The 16878-nt window shown below is 41.4% G+C and overlaps 1 protein-coding gene across 1 annotated transcript in view; it reads right to left on the bottom strand.

The window, feature by feature from the left end:
• Positions 1-15409, bottom strand: part of dnah5 (dynein, axonemal, heavy chain 5) — a gene marked incomplete at both ends in the record, with an annotated part of 153136 nt that extends 137727 nt beyond the window's left edge. The window contains 5 exon segments of the mRNA XM_080426081.1: positions 172-390; positions 1874-2052; positions 2570-2654; positions 3033-3167; positions 15317-15409. Of these exon segments, the coding sequence (XP_080282207.1) occupies positions 172-390; positions 1874-2052; positions 2570-2654; positions 3033-3167; positions 15317-15409 (711 nt within the window).
• Positions 15410-16878: the final 1469 nt, after the last annotated feature.

The following is a 16878-nucleotide window of genomic DNA, read 5'->3' on the forward strand; positions in this document are numbered from 1 at the left end:
AACGTTTGTTTACGAAAGCTAAAAGCCAAACAGAAATGTAATTTGTATTCATAATGTTCCATAAATGTTCAACGACAGAAACACAATTAAATTATTTGAGTGATAATTATTATATAATCGTGACAGCCCTAGCATGCGTGAGAAATATGTTGTAGGTAGAGTATGCTTCACCTTCTCCTGAAGGCTCTCCTGTGCCCCTGCCAGGACAGACACAAAACTGTCTAAGGACGCTATGAAGTCCTGTTTGACAGCTTGGGCCTGGGGGCTGGCCAGCTCTCCCCAGCCATGGTTGGTCCTCTTCAGTGTGGGGATGAAGATGTCAGACAACAGCTGCTCCACACTCTTCAACAGACCCACCTCTGCAGTATCCAACATGTTGAAGTTCACTTCCTGAGAAAATGACAATAGTTTGTGTCATTGTCGTGCAGAAAAAAAGGTCTATAGGGGGAAAACATGACAAGTACACTCCCACCGCTGCGGCGTGTACAGACTAGAAGTTATCATACACATATCCATGGGTTAAAGCATATGTGACATAAATAAATGAACACCCTTTGTCAGGGTTCAGCAGTTCAAGTCAGTGGAAGATAATGGAGACTTCCATTATCATGGCCTAGGCAAGTAGATTCAGACATATAGTACATGTCAAAATGCTATGTTAACTGTTAAATCTTATTTCACATGCACACTTTTGGGGGGAAAGACAATGGTAATAAATAAAATACATATATATTTTTTATTTTATGTCACATTGGAAATTTCCAACAAGCAAGAGAAACAAACTTTCTCTTGAAATAGAATGATGTGTCACTGTGATCATCTGAAATTCTGTTTGCATTTTTATCATATACAGGTGAATTAAACAAACCCTTTAAATATGTTATTATAACATTTATCAATATGGCATTTCATTAAAGTGCTGTTAATCAATATGAAATGATGCCTGAAAGCCGAGGCTATTCTGATCAAACACACAGTACGCAGACAAACACACGACACACAATCACACAATCATCAGTGTTCTTCTTTCCTGCCTTGCTGTGGCTGCTTAGTGTGAACATGCCCCTGTTATCAGTGATGGTGATTATCTTTATAGCTAACAGCGGGTGATCAGTGAGGATCGATAAGCCAGAACTGCCAGGAGTGACTAAACACTAATGGTGCTTCACCACCCAGCCTTTTATCCTGCATGTCTCCTCGTCTTAACTAACAGGAAATGTTTTATCATAACGGTAGCATCTATGGAAAAACACCACCAAAGGAATGGCAATTACTGTACATGATCAATTTAGTCAGTATGCCAGTTCCAAGTTCACCCTTATACTGTAGTCCCTTGTCACTGCTGACCCCTACTGGTTGGTTCGTTAGACAGGGTGTAGACAACCACGTGTCCTCTCCCATACACCTCCCAGCCAGTGAGCCGCTTCTTTTCACCTGACAGTGAGGAGTTTCACTGGGAGGAACACATTGCTCTTGGTTTTGTACCCTGCTTAACAGGCATCACTACAGCGGCAGATCACCCTTTCCGCCTGGCTTCCCAACCGTGAACACGGCCAATTGTGTTTGTTGGAGTGCCCGGCCAAGCCGGATAAAGCGAGTATTCAAAACCCTAGTCTCTGCGCTGGTGTACAGTACTGTACATGATCTTTTTTTGTCCTGAGGCATAGCATTTGTTCATATCTTTTGTCCATTGGTTTGAGAAAGTGTCTTCATTCTCTGGGGTGAGAAATAAAAAATATAGAAAGCTAGGCTTTTGAGTGAAATGGATAAATAAAGCTCTCTCTCATACCATCTTTCTTTTGGCAAGAAAACTAATAAAAGAAAGCTAAAAGACAGATCAAGACAACTTGTGAAAAAGTCAACCTTCTCTCACCCTGTGTATATTCTCAGATGTGATAACCCTGGAAGTGTTGGCTCTGGTGAAGAAAACACACACTCCAGTCAGGGCAACATCTCTCCCCTCTGTCACAAACACTTTAGCCTTCTTGATGCGACCACTCTGCTGGGACTGGGACTGGACAGCGGCCGTGGAGGGAGCAGGGGTTGCTGCCACTGCTGCTGCAGCAACTGAAATGGGAAATAGACAAATATTACTTTCTGAAAAGGCCTTCCTCTTACTGCACACCTCTAAGTGGCTCAGTCTGTGGCTCAATCTGGGGAATATTCAGGTGAAAGGCACCAAATCGCAAAATCCTTGGGCTTCATGCTGCAGGCCAGTCGCTGGGAGTAGGATAAAACAATGTGCTGAGCCAAAGCTCTTTGGAAAGCAAACGCAGGCTTTAAAGCTCCTAAACCTCCACTGCTTAGGAGTAAGGATGGATAGAAAATATAACTGAGATGCCCTAAAGATGTCACAACTCACAACCAGCTCGGGCTTGTACAGTCTGATAGAGAGAGAGATAATCTTATCAGTTAGAGCTCATAACTCAATCAAACGGGCAAGATGATGTGATGTGTTGCACGGGGAAGCCTAATCTAGATTTTCTGTGAAATCCAGGGAATGATTGTCCAGTTAGATTTTTTGTTTTATTAGGTATTATCTGTTTGTGATCTCTTTATCTCCTCATACCTGCTTCCGGCGGCTCAACCTCCTGGTAGTAAAACATCAGGTGAGGAAGGCCGTCCATCACAAAGAACTGTTCCATACGGTCGATCTGCCCGGGCAAAAGGAAAACTTTTCATTACAATCAGCACATTCATGTTGTCGCTGTTGGGCAGAAACCTTGTATCTCCATGTTTCAATCTTTTTATGTTCTTTCATGAATTATTGCCCTATGTTATACTTTGTACACTGTACATCATATGCTTATAGATCTATGAAAATAGGGACAAGTCTTACTTAGGGTTTTATGAAATATTAAACACACACACACACACACCCCCCCCCCCCCACCCACCCACCCACCCACCCACCCACCCACACACACACACACACACACACACACACACACACACACACACACACACACACACACACACACACACACACACACACACACACACACACACACACACACACACACACACACTACCTGATTCCCTTCCAGTATGGCATCCTCCACTTCTGCTTTTTCAAGCCCCAGGCACGATGCCACGATGCTGAGGACATAGTCGTGTCTTCCATCTAGCTGTGCTCGCTTCGCCTCTCGCTCCTCCTTCAACTTTTGCTAAATAAAATGTACAGACAGACATGCATTGTAAACACCAGGACAGAGGGCAGTCATCAAAGTGTACATTCTCGATTATTTCTCTGTATCTCCTCATTCTGTCTTTTCTGGGCTGGCATTCTACATTTCCTTGTAGTTCCACTGAACGCCTGCACGTAATTTTTTAAATATCCTAAATATTCTAAAAACGCACAGGCTATTATTCACATACTTTGTAAATAGTCGTGTTGCCTGGTGATGGGAGCTCTCCTGTATTCCTTGTAGCTTTGGGCTCTGACATCACTTATAAAAGGATCAATCCAAAGAACTATAACCAATTGTAATTAATGTAGGACACGTCAAAAGTAAAAGTAAAAATATCCAAGTTGCCTCCACTCAAAAAAGGTATTCCATACAGGACCAGCAGCAATTTCTCAAACAAGAGGGGTTAAAATATTCCTGAGTGATTCAATCATTAAAAAACTCAAGTCCAGTGTAGGACCAAAGTCATCATCCAGATTTGCAGACGCAGCTCTTCTGCCTCTCATATACCCATTCTAGACACCTGACACACAATGAGCCTCAATTGCTTCAGATAGAGAAGATCCCAGCCATTCTACACAGTGTCATAGACCATGCTTGTGTTAGGGTCATTAAAATGAGACACAATAGATGTTGCCAGGTTCCGCTGCTTGGTAACAGAGGAACAAGCCTAGCCAATAAATTACAGGATAGTTGGTGTTGGCTTTGGTGTGGCATAGTACATTCAAAGCTCTCACGTTTATCCTCACTCCTAAGTGAGGAATTTAAACAGCAGACAACGGGGAATGAGGAGCTAAAAATAACCTTTGACGTCACTTTGGCCAGCATATTTCTGAAAAGGTGCAGATGAAGTGGAAGTAACAAACATTTTCACAACAATGCCGGAAGTGTCTACTAGCACTTCTCAAACCATTAGATTTGTTTCATTAGGCAGGGCTAGAGGGAGATGTAACAACTTGAAATAATGATCCTTCAGGTTTTACTTTCCTGATTGATGAAACACCGTAAATGAAATTAATGCATCAGCTACCAGCAAGCATGTGTGTAGGATTTTAAAGCAATGATTTATACATTAAAGGAATAGTTCACCCAAAATATTATGTAATTTAAATGTCGGAGTCTCCTTAGAGACATTAGCATCTTTCCACCGGTCATCAAATTATTGGCTTAGGAATGCGACAAAAACAAAACAAATTGAATTGAAAGTGTGTAATTGATAGAAAATAAGTCATCTTTGGAGTGAACTACTCCTTTAAGATAGAGAGAGGGATGGAGTCAATATGAGATATTAGACAGAGAGAGTCAGAACTCAGAAACACTGAAGGATTTGATAAGAGAGAGCTGAAAAGATACACAGTGCATGTGCTAAATACGGTAGATAAAATCAGAGAAGCTTACTGATTAAAGGAGAGCATGGTACACACATCAAGGGTCCTTTTTTTACACCCTCAGGGTTAAATTAACACTCTGGCTAATACCTTGTATATTCCAGGGGGTAAGAGCGATGAATGTAAGGGAGAGGTGGAGAGAAAAGGTTGCTATTGTTCAACAGGCAGCACAGAGCAGGCCACTGGCCACTGATTGGATTGAATCCCCACCGGGACAAAAAAAATCAACATGCTAAAAGATGTAGGCACAGACTCAGTGGTAGTGCAGTGTCAGGGCACTCTAGTTCAAAGCATTCACTAAATTGCTCGTGGTGTATTATGGGTAAATTGGGCATGGGCATCAGGAAGATAAGTGATTCCATATTGCCTGGAGGTGCCTGCCAGCAAGCCCTGACAGGACAGAGAGCAAACACAGCTATTGACCCACAGGACTGGACAGAGGGCACTAACATGCACGCTGTGAGTGTCAGCACGAGGCAGTTAGGACTAGCAGAGCGACCTGGTAATGAATCATACCCAGCTACCCTGCAGAACTCACTGGGGAGAGATAGAAAGGCATGTGCGCGCAAACACGCACAGGCACGGATAGATACCCTGCCAAGCTAACAGTTGCTGGGGTGACCAACCATATCATACCCACTACCTCTCTTCTGGTGTGTGTGTGTGTGTGTGTGTGTGTGTGTGTGTGTGTGTGTGTGTGTGTGTGTGTGTGTGTGTGTGTGTGTGTGTGTGTGTGTGTGTGTGTGTGTGTGTGTGTGTGTGTGTGTGTGTGTGTGTGTGTGTGTGTGTGTGTGTGTGTGTGTACGCGTAAGCTTTTCAACTTGAGTAAACAGCCAAGTCAGGCTTTAGCTAGCCTCGGAAACCCATGCCTTTTTTTTTTTGTTTAGGCTTTAGCTGACGGACAAACAGACCTGGGCAGGCCAGCACCCACCCACACACACAACACCTCTTCACACAAGGACAGAAACACACACAACAACAAGCCGCTATTGAGTACATATCTAATACAAAATGACACACGCACGCACGCACGCACGCACGCACGCACGCACGCACGCACGCACGCACGCACGCACGCACGCACGCACGCACGCACGCACGCACGCACGCACGCACGCACACACACACACACACACACACACACACACACACACACACACACACACACACACACACACACACACACACACACACACACACACACACACACACACACACACACACACACACACACACACACACACACACACACACACACACACACACACAGTCGCCCTTGAAAGGCACAAGACCAAAGCCACAGCTAAACCTTTTCCAGAATTCAACAGAGCATAATGGTAGTTATGGTAAATGGAAGTATAAAAACCGTAGTGGTTAAGTGTGTATGGTTAAATGAAGTGGTTAATATGTGTTCAGTGTGTTAAGTGTGTAATATTGATTTTGTGACACCGTATGACGTAGTAGTGTAAAGTACGCAAATTGTTGTTCTGCTCATACTGTGGTGGATTTGTAATTAGGGAAAAGAAAGCTGAGTTTGTGCACATGTTATAGATCATCTACAAAGTGTTGAAAACATATGAAAAGCATTCAAATTTGGTGCAAGCGCACAGTACCTCAAACAAATAAACACTGACAACAAGCCTTTAGTCCATTTAAAGCCAGCGTAGTAGATCAGATACGTTTCTCAGGCTCGCATTGGCCTTTTAAATTCAAATCAAAATATGGAAGTAAATAAAGTTTGGCATTCACAACCAGACTTGACATTGTGCAGTACATGACATGACATTATGGCAGCACAGGAGAGAAAGCAGTGGTGGAAAAAGTTCGGAATTCAAAACTTACTTGAGTAAAAGTACAAAAGTATTGGTATCAAAATGTACTTAAAGTACCAAATGTAGAAAGTACTCATTATGCAGAATGTCCCGTTTCACAAGTTTTCAAATGTAGAAAATGTATACAAATCTTTAGAAAATAGCAGATCTACAAGCTCACACGACGCATTGTGAGCTTGTAGATCGGCTATTTTCAAATGGCCGAAATGTATATAAGGCTGAAGTGATTACTGTATGTATGTTTTGTAATAATAATAAATGTTTTGTTAATAATAATGTTATAAGTAACAAGCTAAAGTTTCCAAATAATTGCAGTGGAGTAAAAGTACAATATTTGCCTCTGAGATGTAGTGGAGTAGAAGTAAAAGTACTGAAAATTGGAAATACTTGTGTAAAGTACAAATACCTCAAAATGGTACTTAAGTACAGTACTTGAGTAAATGTACTTAGTTACTTTACACCACTGAGAGAAAGGAGCGATCAAACATTGGTTAATGATGACAACATCAACAGGACAAACAATGGCAACATATTAATGTATGACTTCTCTTACCCGGATCACCCTCTTAACTGTCCGCTTCCAGAGCTGTACGCTGAATGATCGGTACATGATGACAACTCTGCATATGTCTCATTCAAGCAATTTATCTCTATCTCTTTTTTCCCTCTGTACTGATAAGTTCTACATCTACACAAACAAGTGCCCTCGGGAGGTATTGTCCAAATCAAGCAGTAAGTGGCCAGTAAGCCAGTTAAAGCCAACTGATGCCATGCCTGCTTCATGTTTAATGCTTGTGCTCCTAGCATGTACACAATGACAAAAGAAATGATACAGAGTTACAGACACCTCAGGGATCAAGAATCCCAGACCAGGATAGAGTAACAGTTTAAACAGATGCATTAATCCCTTGTGAATGTACCAACCACAAGGGACTCCGTGTTTGTAAGTGGTCAATGACAAAATGAAATAATAATAACATATAAAACTAGAAAATTGCTCCTCGGAGCACAGGTCTCCGCCAGGTCAGGTAGGTTATTGTGGCCTCCTGGTGGCGCTATAATAGGCCAATGTGAAAAGGGTGCCATTTCTTCTTAGGCCTTGCACGGCAATCGGACACGGCATTCATGATTTGAGGCATTTTGTTCAACAAATGTGTTTTGCTAAATTAGACCTGCTGGTGGCACTATAACAGGCCAATGTTAAAAGGGTGGCATTTGCTCCTCAACATAGTGTGAATGTGCGTGCAAAGTTTGACCGCAATCGGACGCTGCGTTCATGATTTGCAGCATTTTGTTCAAAACAAGCCACTACTGCAAACTTTAGATGTGAATCTTAGCCAATCAGGATGGAATATGAAACAACTGAAAAAAAAAACTGGGCGGCCATAGCTGAGTGGTTAGTGAGCCCGCCTAGGGAACCAGCTGGCCCTGGTTGCCCCAGGTTCGATTCCAGGCTATCCCAGCATATGTGCCGATGATATGAAATTTGTCCCTGAGCAAGACTCTTAACCCCAATTGCTCACAGGTTCTCATTGGAAACAAGACCGCAAGGACTTTCATGAACGACCTGTTAAAAGGAATTATCCTTATCCTTAACACATCCGTCTTGATCACATGACTGTAGAAATCATGTGTACCGATTTGCATGAAATTCAGATAAAATCGGAAGGAGTAATATAAAAAAATGTTTTACATAAGTCGGCCTCCTGGTGGCGCTTTAAAAGGCGGATGCAGGACCAAGGTTTTACCTTGACCTCTAGAGAGTGCGCACACAAAGTTTTACACAGTTCAGTGCAGTTAGAGGTAAAAACACGAATCGGCCTGTTATAGCTCCACCTGAGGCTAATTTAAAACATTTCTTCCTCGGCATAGTGGGAATGTGTGTGCAAAATTTCATGATTTGAGGCATTTTGTTCAAAACGGAGCACTCCTGCAAACTTTGGAAGCTATTTTTAGCCAATCAGGATGGAATATGAAAAATCTTAAAGAACCGTTTCGTTTAATGACTATAGAGATACTGTGTACCGATTTGTGTGATGTTTGGACAAAATCTGTAGGAGTACTGTGAAAAAATGTGTTTTGCAAAAAGCAGCCTCCCGGTGGCGCTATAATAGGCCCATGTGAAAAATTTGGGGCAGAGGTTCTGAATTGGCATCCAGGGAGTGTGTGTGCTCAGTTTTGTGCGATCAAGCCAGTGGTGCCGAAGATTAGCTGTCCACAGACAGAATGACACACACACACACACACACACACACACACACACACACACACACACACACACACACACACACACACAAGGACGGACGGACAGGGTGCAAAACATACTCTCGCCATTCCACGCCATTATTGAAGACAAAACATGTGTGTGTGTGTGTGTGTGTGTGTGTGGGGGTGTGTGTGTGTGTGTGTGTGCGTGCGTGCGTGCGTGCAAAACATGCGTTTTCTTGACCTGACCGTCAAGAAAGCATTGATTTCCCCAATACTCCCAGGGTTCTATGTACTGTAGGTCCTAGTATATTCCTGTGGTCCTATTTTCTCAGGGTGCTATGTTCCTGGGTTATAATTTCCCAGGTCCTATCTATCTTCCCTAGCTTTATGTTGCACTGCCACTTACTGTAATGGAACATACAAAGGGTCCTATGTTCCATAGATTTACGTATGCTCTCCTAGGGTCCTAGCTTACCCAGTCTTATAAAGCATTAATGCCGCCACCACCACATAATGGAAACCTGTCAAAGATGTTCCACAGATCTGTTTTCACTTAATATAGCACATGGGCTACTGTAGGAACTCAAAGGGGGGTTCTCCATGTCCATCCATTTACTTCAATAGAGAGACAGATAAAGAAAACATTTACAAAGTCCTTCCATTCATTCCAATGGGGGGCACACTAAACTGCATTACTCAGACACCTACTGCTGGGGCAATGCCATCACATTCCACCCACCACCTCTGCTATTTTCAGCGAAAGCTTTCCCCACAATAATTTTGTGTTTAGCAATGAGCCCTAAAGGACACCGGTCAGCCATATGGGGTTTAAGTGGTTAACTCTTGCATTGTTTTACACTCACACAAAATGTAATGAACACTCCAGAACTTATTGCGTAATGTGTAGGACTACTTATATTTTCCAATCAATCAATCAATACTATTTATATAGCACTTTTCATGCAATCAAATGCAACACAAGGTGCTTCACATAATAGAACATATACAATAATTAAACAAATCAAGAACATTAATTAACATTAATAATTAAAAGTGCCCTCCCTGAGACCTAAGGTAGCAGGTTCATTCCTTAAAAGCAAAGTGAGTGACAATAACTGGGTCATCAGATTGAGGTACCTCAGGGGTTTTGCAGAAAGGTAAGGAACATTTCCCAAATTAAAGTCTCTTTCATTGGTTTGGTTGGAATAACCGTAAATGACTGTTGCATGAAGCTAGTGGTGGAAAGTAACTTATTACATGTATTCAAGTACTGTAATAACTTAAAGGACGACTTCACCCATTTTCAACCGATCTTCATATAATTGGTCCTCACTAATGTATCATTATAATATGGCACCATTTTTGTCTACTCAGAAACCCACACAACAGTGACATCATTGATGGGGAATCCAAGTGAATAGAAGCTGTATAGGCTCTCTATTCCTGGAAAGTTAGCATGCTATAATGGAAGCCATTGTTCTCACGTTAATAAAAATCTAAACAAACTAACGATGTTGTTACTGTTAGGCAGGTGTCCACAGCCCTCCTATAAGACACAGACCATTTTATCAAGAGCATTAGTGAGGACCAATTATATGAAGATAGGCGATCTTCAAGCAAACTTTTGAGGTACTTTACAGTATGTACATTTTTCAATACTTCTACTCCACTACATCTCAGAGGCAAGTATTGTACTTCTTACTCTACAAAAAAAAAATTGAAAGTTGCTTTCTAGATTTAGATTATACACTACAAAAAAACACATAAGCCCTTTGTCTATTCAAAAATAGCTGATCGACTACAACCTCACAAACCGTCACGATGTGTTAGCTTGTAGATCAGCTGTTTTGGAAAATGTTTGACACATTTTGAAACCCTTCAGTACTTTTACATTGGTACTTTAAGTATATTTTGATGCCAATACTTTGGTACTTTTACTCGAGTCAAATTTGGAATGCAGGTATTTCACTTATAGAACAGAGTATTTCTACATTGTGGTATTGCCACTTTTACTTAAGTAAAAAGTCAGAGTACTTTTTCCACCACTGGTTGCATGAAGCACCTGGAGACTGGAGCACAAAGTGTCATCATCTATTCTATGCAGTAGTACAGTAGTTAGAATCCTTTACCCTACTGTCTTGCACACTTAATAAAAGGCTTGGTCTGCATTGTAGGCCAGTATAATGCTGACGTCTAGGCCAAAATGAAACCTTTTGTTCAAAGAGTGCTGCATATCTGGGCCTTCGGTTGTTTAATTCCAGTCACATTAATGATGAATCACACAGACTCAAGAAGTCGATAACCAAGAAGTCATGCAGAGAGGCGGGCAGTGGAGCCAGCCCTCTGCTCTGTAACTTCAGATCTCTTAGCTCACCTTACCTTGTTTAGATAGTCTGGTTTAAAGAGTAGCATCGTCGTCAGCCCTCAACAAAGCAGCTCCTTTTTAAAGCCGTTCAGCACTCTTAAATAGCATTACTATTCATGAGATTCGAGAAATCCTGCTCGGTATAAAAGAGGAGTTGAGACAGAGGACAACTGGCTTTGCGACGCCAATCGTCATTGAGCCCGTCAGAAACGTTACTACCCTGAAATTATAAGATTGCTGATCCTCAAAAGGGAACAGCAAACTAGATAGCACGGTATTGGATGACCACATGTCCGCTAGGCCATTATCAAGGTAATGCTATCGCCTTACAAGCCTATTAGAATAGTGTGACTGAGAGACAGAAGTGGGAGCAGGGGGAGGTAGATAGGATAGGTATACATAATGGGTTACAGTTTCAGTCATAAGACAGTTCTATTTGCTGGGGGGGATTAGGGGGAAATCCATGCCTCTGCTTTTGAAACCCCCCGGTCATTCACTTTTATCCCCAGTGGGGACACTATGTTTTATGCCTGCTTCTGGTCAGCCTGCAATGCCCTTTTTGTTATTTCAAATCATTATTTCCTGAGGTCATCTAAACCCCTAAATATACTCTTTATAATATGGCTGTTGGCCACACCATTTAGGATGTTTATGCATTGTCAAGAAAAGGTAGATAAGACAAATAATAGACAACAAAATTAAAACTAAGACAATGGAGAGTTGTGTCAATATATTACACAGTAAAATCGTCAGAGTTGGTTTATCTACAGATAAACCAACTTATCTACAGATAATATCTACAGATAACAGTTTATCTACAGATAAACCAAATGTAGATTCTACAGTATTTGTAACTCAGTGTGTACATATTGTAACCATGTTGACCCTTATGAGTCCATTTGGTTACATTTGTACACTCTCAGAGTTAGATTAACTCTCTGGATTTTACAGCGTAGGATTAAATAACTAATGCTTATCAGGAAAGAGGAAGTAGCCTTACACTGGCTCCAAATGAAACCCATTCTGTCAGGTCTCGCTAGAACGCGCCTCAATAGCCAACACACAAGAGGGGGTCGGGGTGCGCTGAAACCAGCGCACCCCGAAACAACAGGTTGAGAATTGATTGCATGAAACAATCACCTGTGCATCCAGTCTCAATGTTGGTAACAAATAATTGGTCTATACCTCAAGGCCGACACATATTGCATATTTATTGCGATACACGTGCAGTTGCAAACTCTAGTCTTGTATTAAGTCAAACTAAAAAAGTCCATTATTATTTAACAACTGCTCCACACTTTCACACTCACACACACACACACACACACACACACACACACACACACACACACACACACACACACACACACACACACACACACGGAGGGAGGCCACGTACCCCCTGCCAATTAAAATCAAATTCCATCAGACTTTACAGGAACATCTTGCGGATGATCAGAGACATGGCTGGCCCCATGGGGGTCTATACAAGATGGTTTGATAGCAGGAAATGATTGCAAAGGTTTGCATGTAAAAGCAGTTAGGTCATACATTTTTCACCATGCCATGACTGATTTTCTATGGCGAATCGTCTGGTTGGGGAACTGCCATGAAACAGGAGACCTGCTGTGAATTATGGATGAGGGGAGTGCTGAGATGTGTGTGTGTGTGTATGTGTGAGAGAGAGAGAGAGAGAGAGAGAGAGAGAGAGAGAGATTGGGGTGCTGTAGAAAACAGCACTTCAAATTATGGAACGTGAGGCTTGGGTGATTGCACCCTGCATAATATGAGGGGGGTCAGGCGTTCTCCCTGATGATGACCCTCACACTGACACAAACACACACTGACACGCAGACTTTGTCTGCCCCTTCAGCAACGCACATGCCCTCACACTCTCATGCACACATTTACTTGCATGATTGTGTGTGCATGCACATGCACATGCACACATACACATGCACACAGATTCACGTTCATATACCAACACATGTATCACTCAAACTCTACTCTGAATTTATGGTGATGTGAGATAATTACATAAGGATTTTTTTAAATAGGTGATTCTGAAAGGCACCTAGATTGCCCATACTGTATGGCTATCTTAAATGGGTCTTTATTGTAACTGAATGTGCAATTTTAGCTCAAATAGTATTGAAACCATGGCTGAGTTATATTCTAGAGTGCTGCTCTGCCATCGTTGGTTCTAATCACTCACAGCTCTGGGCTGAGGCTCTATTTTCATTTAATCTTTCATTGGCTCATCTTGTATGGTGCAGTAATTCTAATGCCTCTAAAGGACAACTGGCCTAACTTGACATTGAGTATAAATAACATTGAGTATAAATAACATTGAGTTAAACGCACGCACGCACGCACGCACGCACGCACGCACGCACGCACGCACGCACGCACGCACACGCACACACACACACACACACACACACACACACACACACACACACACACACAATAACAATTTACAAAATGATGTGGAATTATTAGTTGGGTTTGTTTTTCATTTCATTAGAATTAATTGGTATAAATGAAAAAGGTGACTGTTGCCCACAGACAATGGGTACATGTTCTAGTTCAGACTGGTTACTGCTGTGAAAGGTGGATGTAGAACACCAAATAAATAAACCATTGTATATTCTATGAGTCCACAATGTCCAACCTCGCCTTGGAACAGCTCCAATGCTGCAGGGGTGTTAAAGCTTTAGTTTACAATAATAGCACTGCAAGCCTGTAAGGTTTGATGATATAACATCAGTGGTTTCTGGCTACAGGTCAAATGTTTTGTGTTAGTGTCCCAGAAGGCACTCTTTTTTCTTTCTTTTATTCCACAGAATAATAGGTTGTTTAATAGGCTAAAAACAGCTTATTATAACACTTCATACTTATCTTAAATTGCATAAACAGATTAGTCTGAATGAAGTAAAAGTACTATGCTGTTAATGTCATTGCTAATGGCATTGATTTACTTAATAAAGCAGATGTTAAAGTGCAATAAAAGACAAGTGGTGAGTAAGCAACAGCCCCAATCATCATGTTTTGAAAAGCATCCCTCTCCTAGGCTCAGATGTAGGCTACTGATTAATATAGAAATACTGCCATCTAGTGGACTTAAGTTAATAATACCACATCAGTTAGGTTAGGCTACATTTTTGACCATTGAATAAGGGCGAGATGACCAAATTCCTATAATTAGGGACCCCAGACCTATAGGCTACTGAAAGGATCAGAGTCATTATGTGGTCATTATTTAAAGGAGCAGTTCATCCAAAAAATGACTTATTTTCTATCAATTACACACCCCATGAAGCCTTGAATTCACACAAACAAATCATAGGGTGTGTGATTGATAGAAAATAAGACTTTTTTGTGGTGAACTACTCCTTTAATCCCTATACTACAGTGAGAATGGGCATTCTGGTCTGAGGACTCATTCTACAGTTCAGTCCAAGTAATTACAAAATCACAAGTGTGTACCAAACCAACTAGATAAATATTATAGTAACAGTGTAGTAACAAGTATCTCAAAACCATTCAAGTGTTAAGAAACTTTTTTAAGTTTCTAGACCATTCATTTATTTTTATTCCAATGGTCAACAGGTTTTTGACTCTCTCACATCATGAAAGGCAAAATACAATATATAATATAATTATTCAACCATACAGCAGGGAACAGAAAAGGCTTATTTATAATGTAGTACCTTAGGTGTTGCTGAATGCATTGCCAAATCAATTAATTGTTGCTCCAATGGCATTCAATAATGCATGACCGACACAAAAAGTGGCCTATATAAGGTTGTAGGGCCTACTCGAAGGCACTGGTTTATGACCAGTGGTGGGAAAAGTACTCAATTGTTTTACTCAAGTAAATGTATCAATACGGCAATGTAGAAATACTTTACAAAATACGTTACAAGTAAAAGTCCGGAATTAAAAAGTATTGGCATCAAAATGTACTTATGGTACCAAAATTAAAAGTACTCGTCTGCTATTTTCAAATGGCTGGGCTGAAGTGGTTACTGCATGTTTTGAAATAATAATACAAATCTACAAAGTAACTAGTAACTCGTTTTCAGATAATTGTATTGGAGTAAAAAGTACAATTTGCCTCTGGGATGTAGTTGAGTAGAAGTAAAAGTATAGAAATTTGGAAATACTCCAGTAAAAAGTAAAAAATATCTCACACTGTACTTGAGTACATGTACTTAGTTACTTTCCACCACTGTTTAAGACAAACAGGAACAAGTAATAACAACGATTAGTAGCCTATATTTGCTACAATTATTCCATCACGAGAAAAAGAAGAAGAAAAAACAGTCAAACCTGCATCTCCTTGATGGACTCCACCGGGGCAGCAGTGGTCTGGATGTTCCTGTTTCTGTAGCTGGCTTTCGCAGACCGAGAGCTGAAAGACATGATCACACATTCCACCACAGAAGACTTTCTTTAATCCAAACATGCACTGTCTTTCCTTTAAATAATGGTTGGCGAGACCGATAGGTCTGAAACCCCTTGCATGGTAGTAGGTTTGCTGTCCTGACTCGACTCCAGTGATCTGAGCAGAGCTAGTATTGACTATGGGAAAACAAAACAACTTTTCCTACAAAAAGTGTTGTTAGCCGTTTCCATGGCAACGCGAACCATGACTTTTGGGCAAGGGGGGGGGGCGGGGCGGGGATAGAGTTCATAGAGAGAGTTCAACCAGGGTTGCCATGTACGCTTATTATAAGCGACTTTGGGCTTGTGTTTCTGTGAAGAAATTGCTTGTAAATATTGGTAGTTGCGGGTCGTCGGGTTGCACTTTTTTGGGGCTCGTTTCCAATGTGTAGTTCCTTATTTCGGCTTGATTCCTAATGTTTAAACCAGTGGTTCTAAACATTTTTATGTCAAGGACCCCCAAATTAATAAGTATTTGTCCACAGACCCCCCCCCCCATCTGAAAGTATGTTCTGCAGGGACCCTCCCATCTATTGATTGATTGATTGAATACTTTATTAGCAGTTTGCAAAAAAAAGGCACAGGAAAGTAGGCCTACAGTTCCTGTGGTTTGATTTGTGTTTTAAAATGTTTAAAACATGTTCCAAAATTGCCTCTCTTTTTTCTCCAAGATTTGTTTTTCTTTTTTTGAAAATAGCAGACCTACAAGCTCACAACGCGTCGCAAGCTTGTAGGTCGGCTACTTTCAAATAGCCGTAGTCGCTTCTTTTGGGCTTGTTTTCACATACCTAGTTGCTTATTTCTCTCACAGAATCTGGCAACACTGCTGCTGGCAACTAAATAAGCAAAACTCAATTGATCAGCAAAATCGGTCTGCTTCGAGTGACCGAACGGAAAATAATGAAGTATCTAAAAGTATAACCATTATGAATTTAGCCAAACTCACACACGCACGCACGCGCACACACACACACACACACACACACACACACACACACACACACACACACACACACACACACACACACACACACACACACACACACACACACACACACACACACACACACACACACACACACACACACACACACACGACAGAAGGAAGGTGTGCGAAGCAACCCATAGATGGCAGCAGTGCGTCACAACAAGAAATGAACTGAAGTGGCCACTTTGTAAAAGTCGATGAGCATTCTGGGAACTCTCTACTCACCCAATAACTGCAACTTGGTAACTCTTCTCATAGTATCATCCACTTGAAGGTTCTGGCAGAAAACATGTATGTTATTCTTATTATAGTTAAATATCTCCACCTTTCCACGAGTTTCACACGGACAACATTCTCTTTAGCCATAAACCATAATGCAATGGGGCAGCATTCACAGCATAACTAAACTTCACTTCACCCAATTAGCACATAGGGGCACATTGCAAGACAGGTGTGATTA

Source organism: Gymnoscopelus braueri (genome assembly GCF_963280865.1).
Source record: "Gymnoscopelus braueri genome assembly, chromosome: 4".
In the NCBI taxonomy this organism is placed as follows: Eukaryota; Metazoa; Chordata; class Actinopteri; order Myctophiformes; family Myctophidae; genus Gymnoscopelus; species Gymnoscopelus braueri.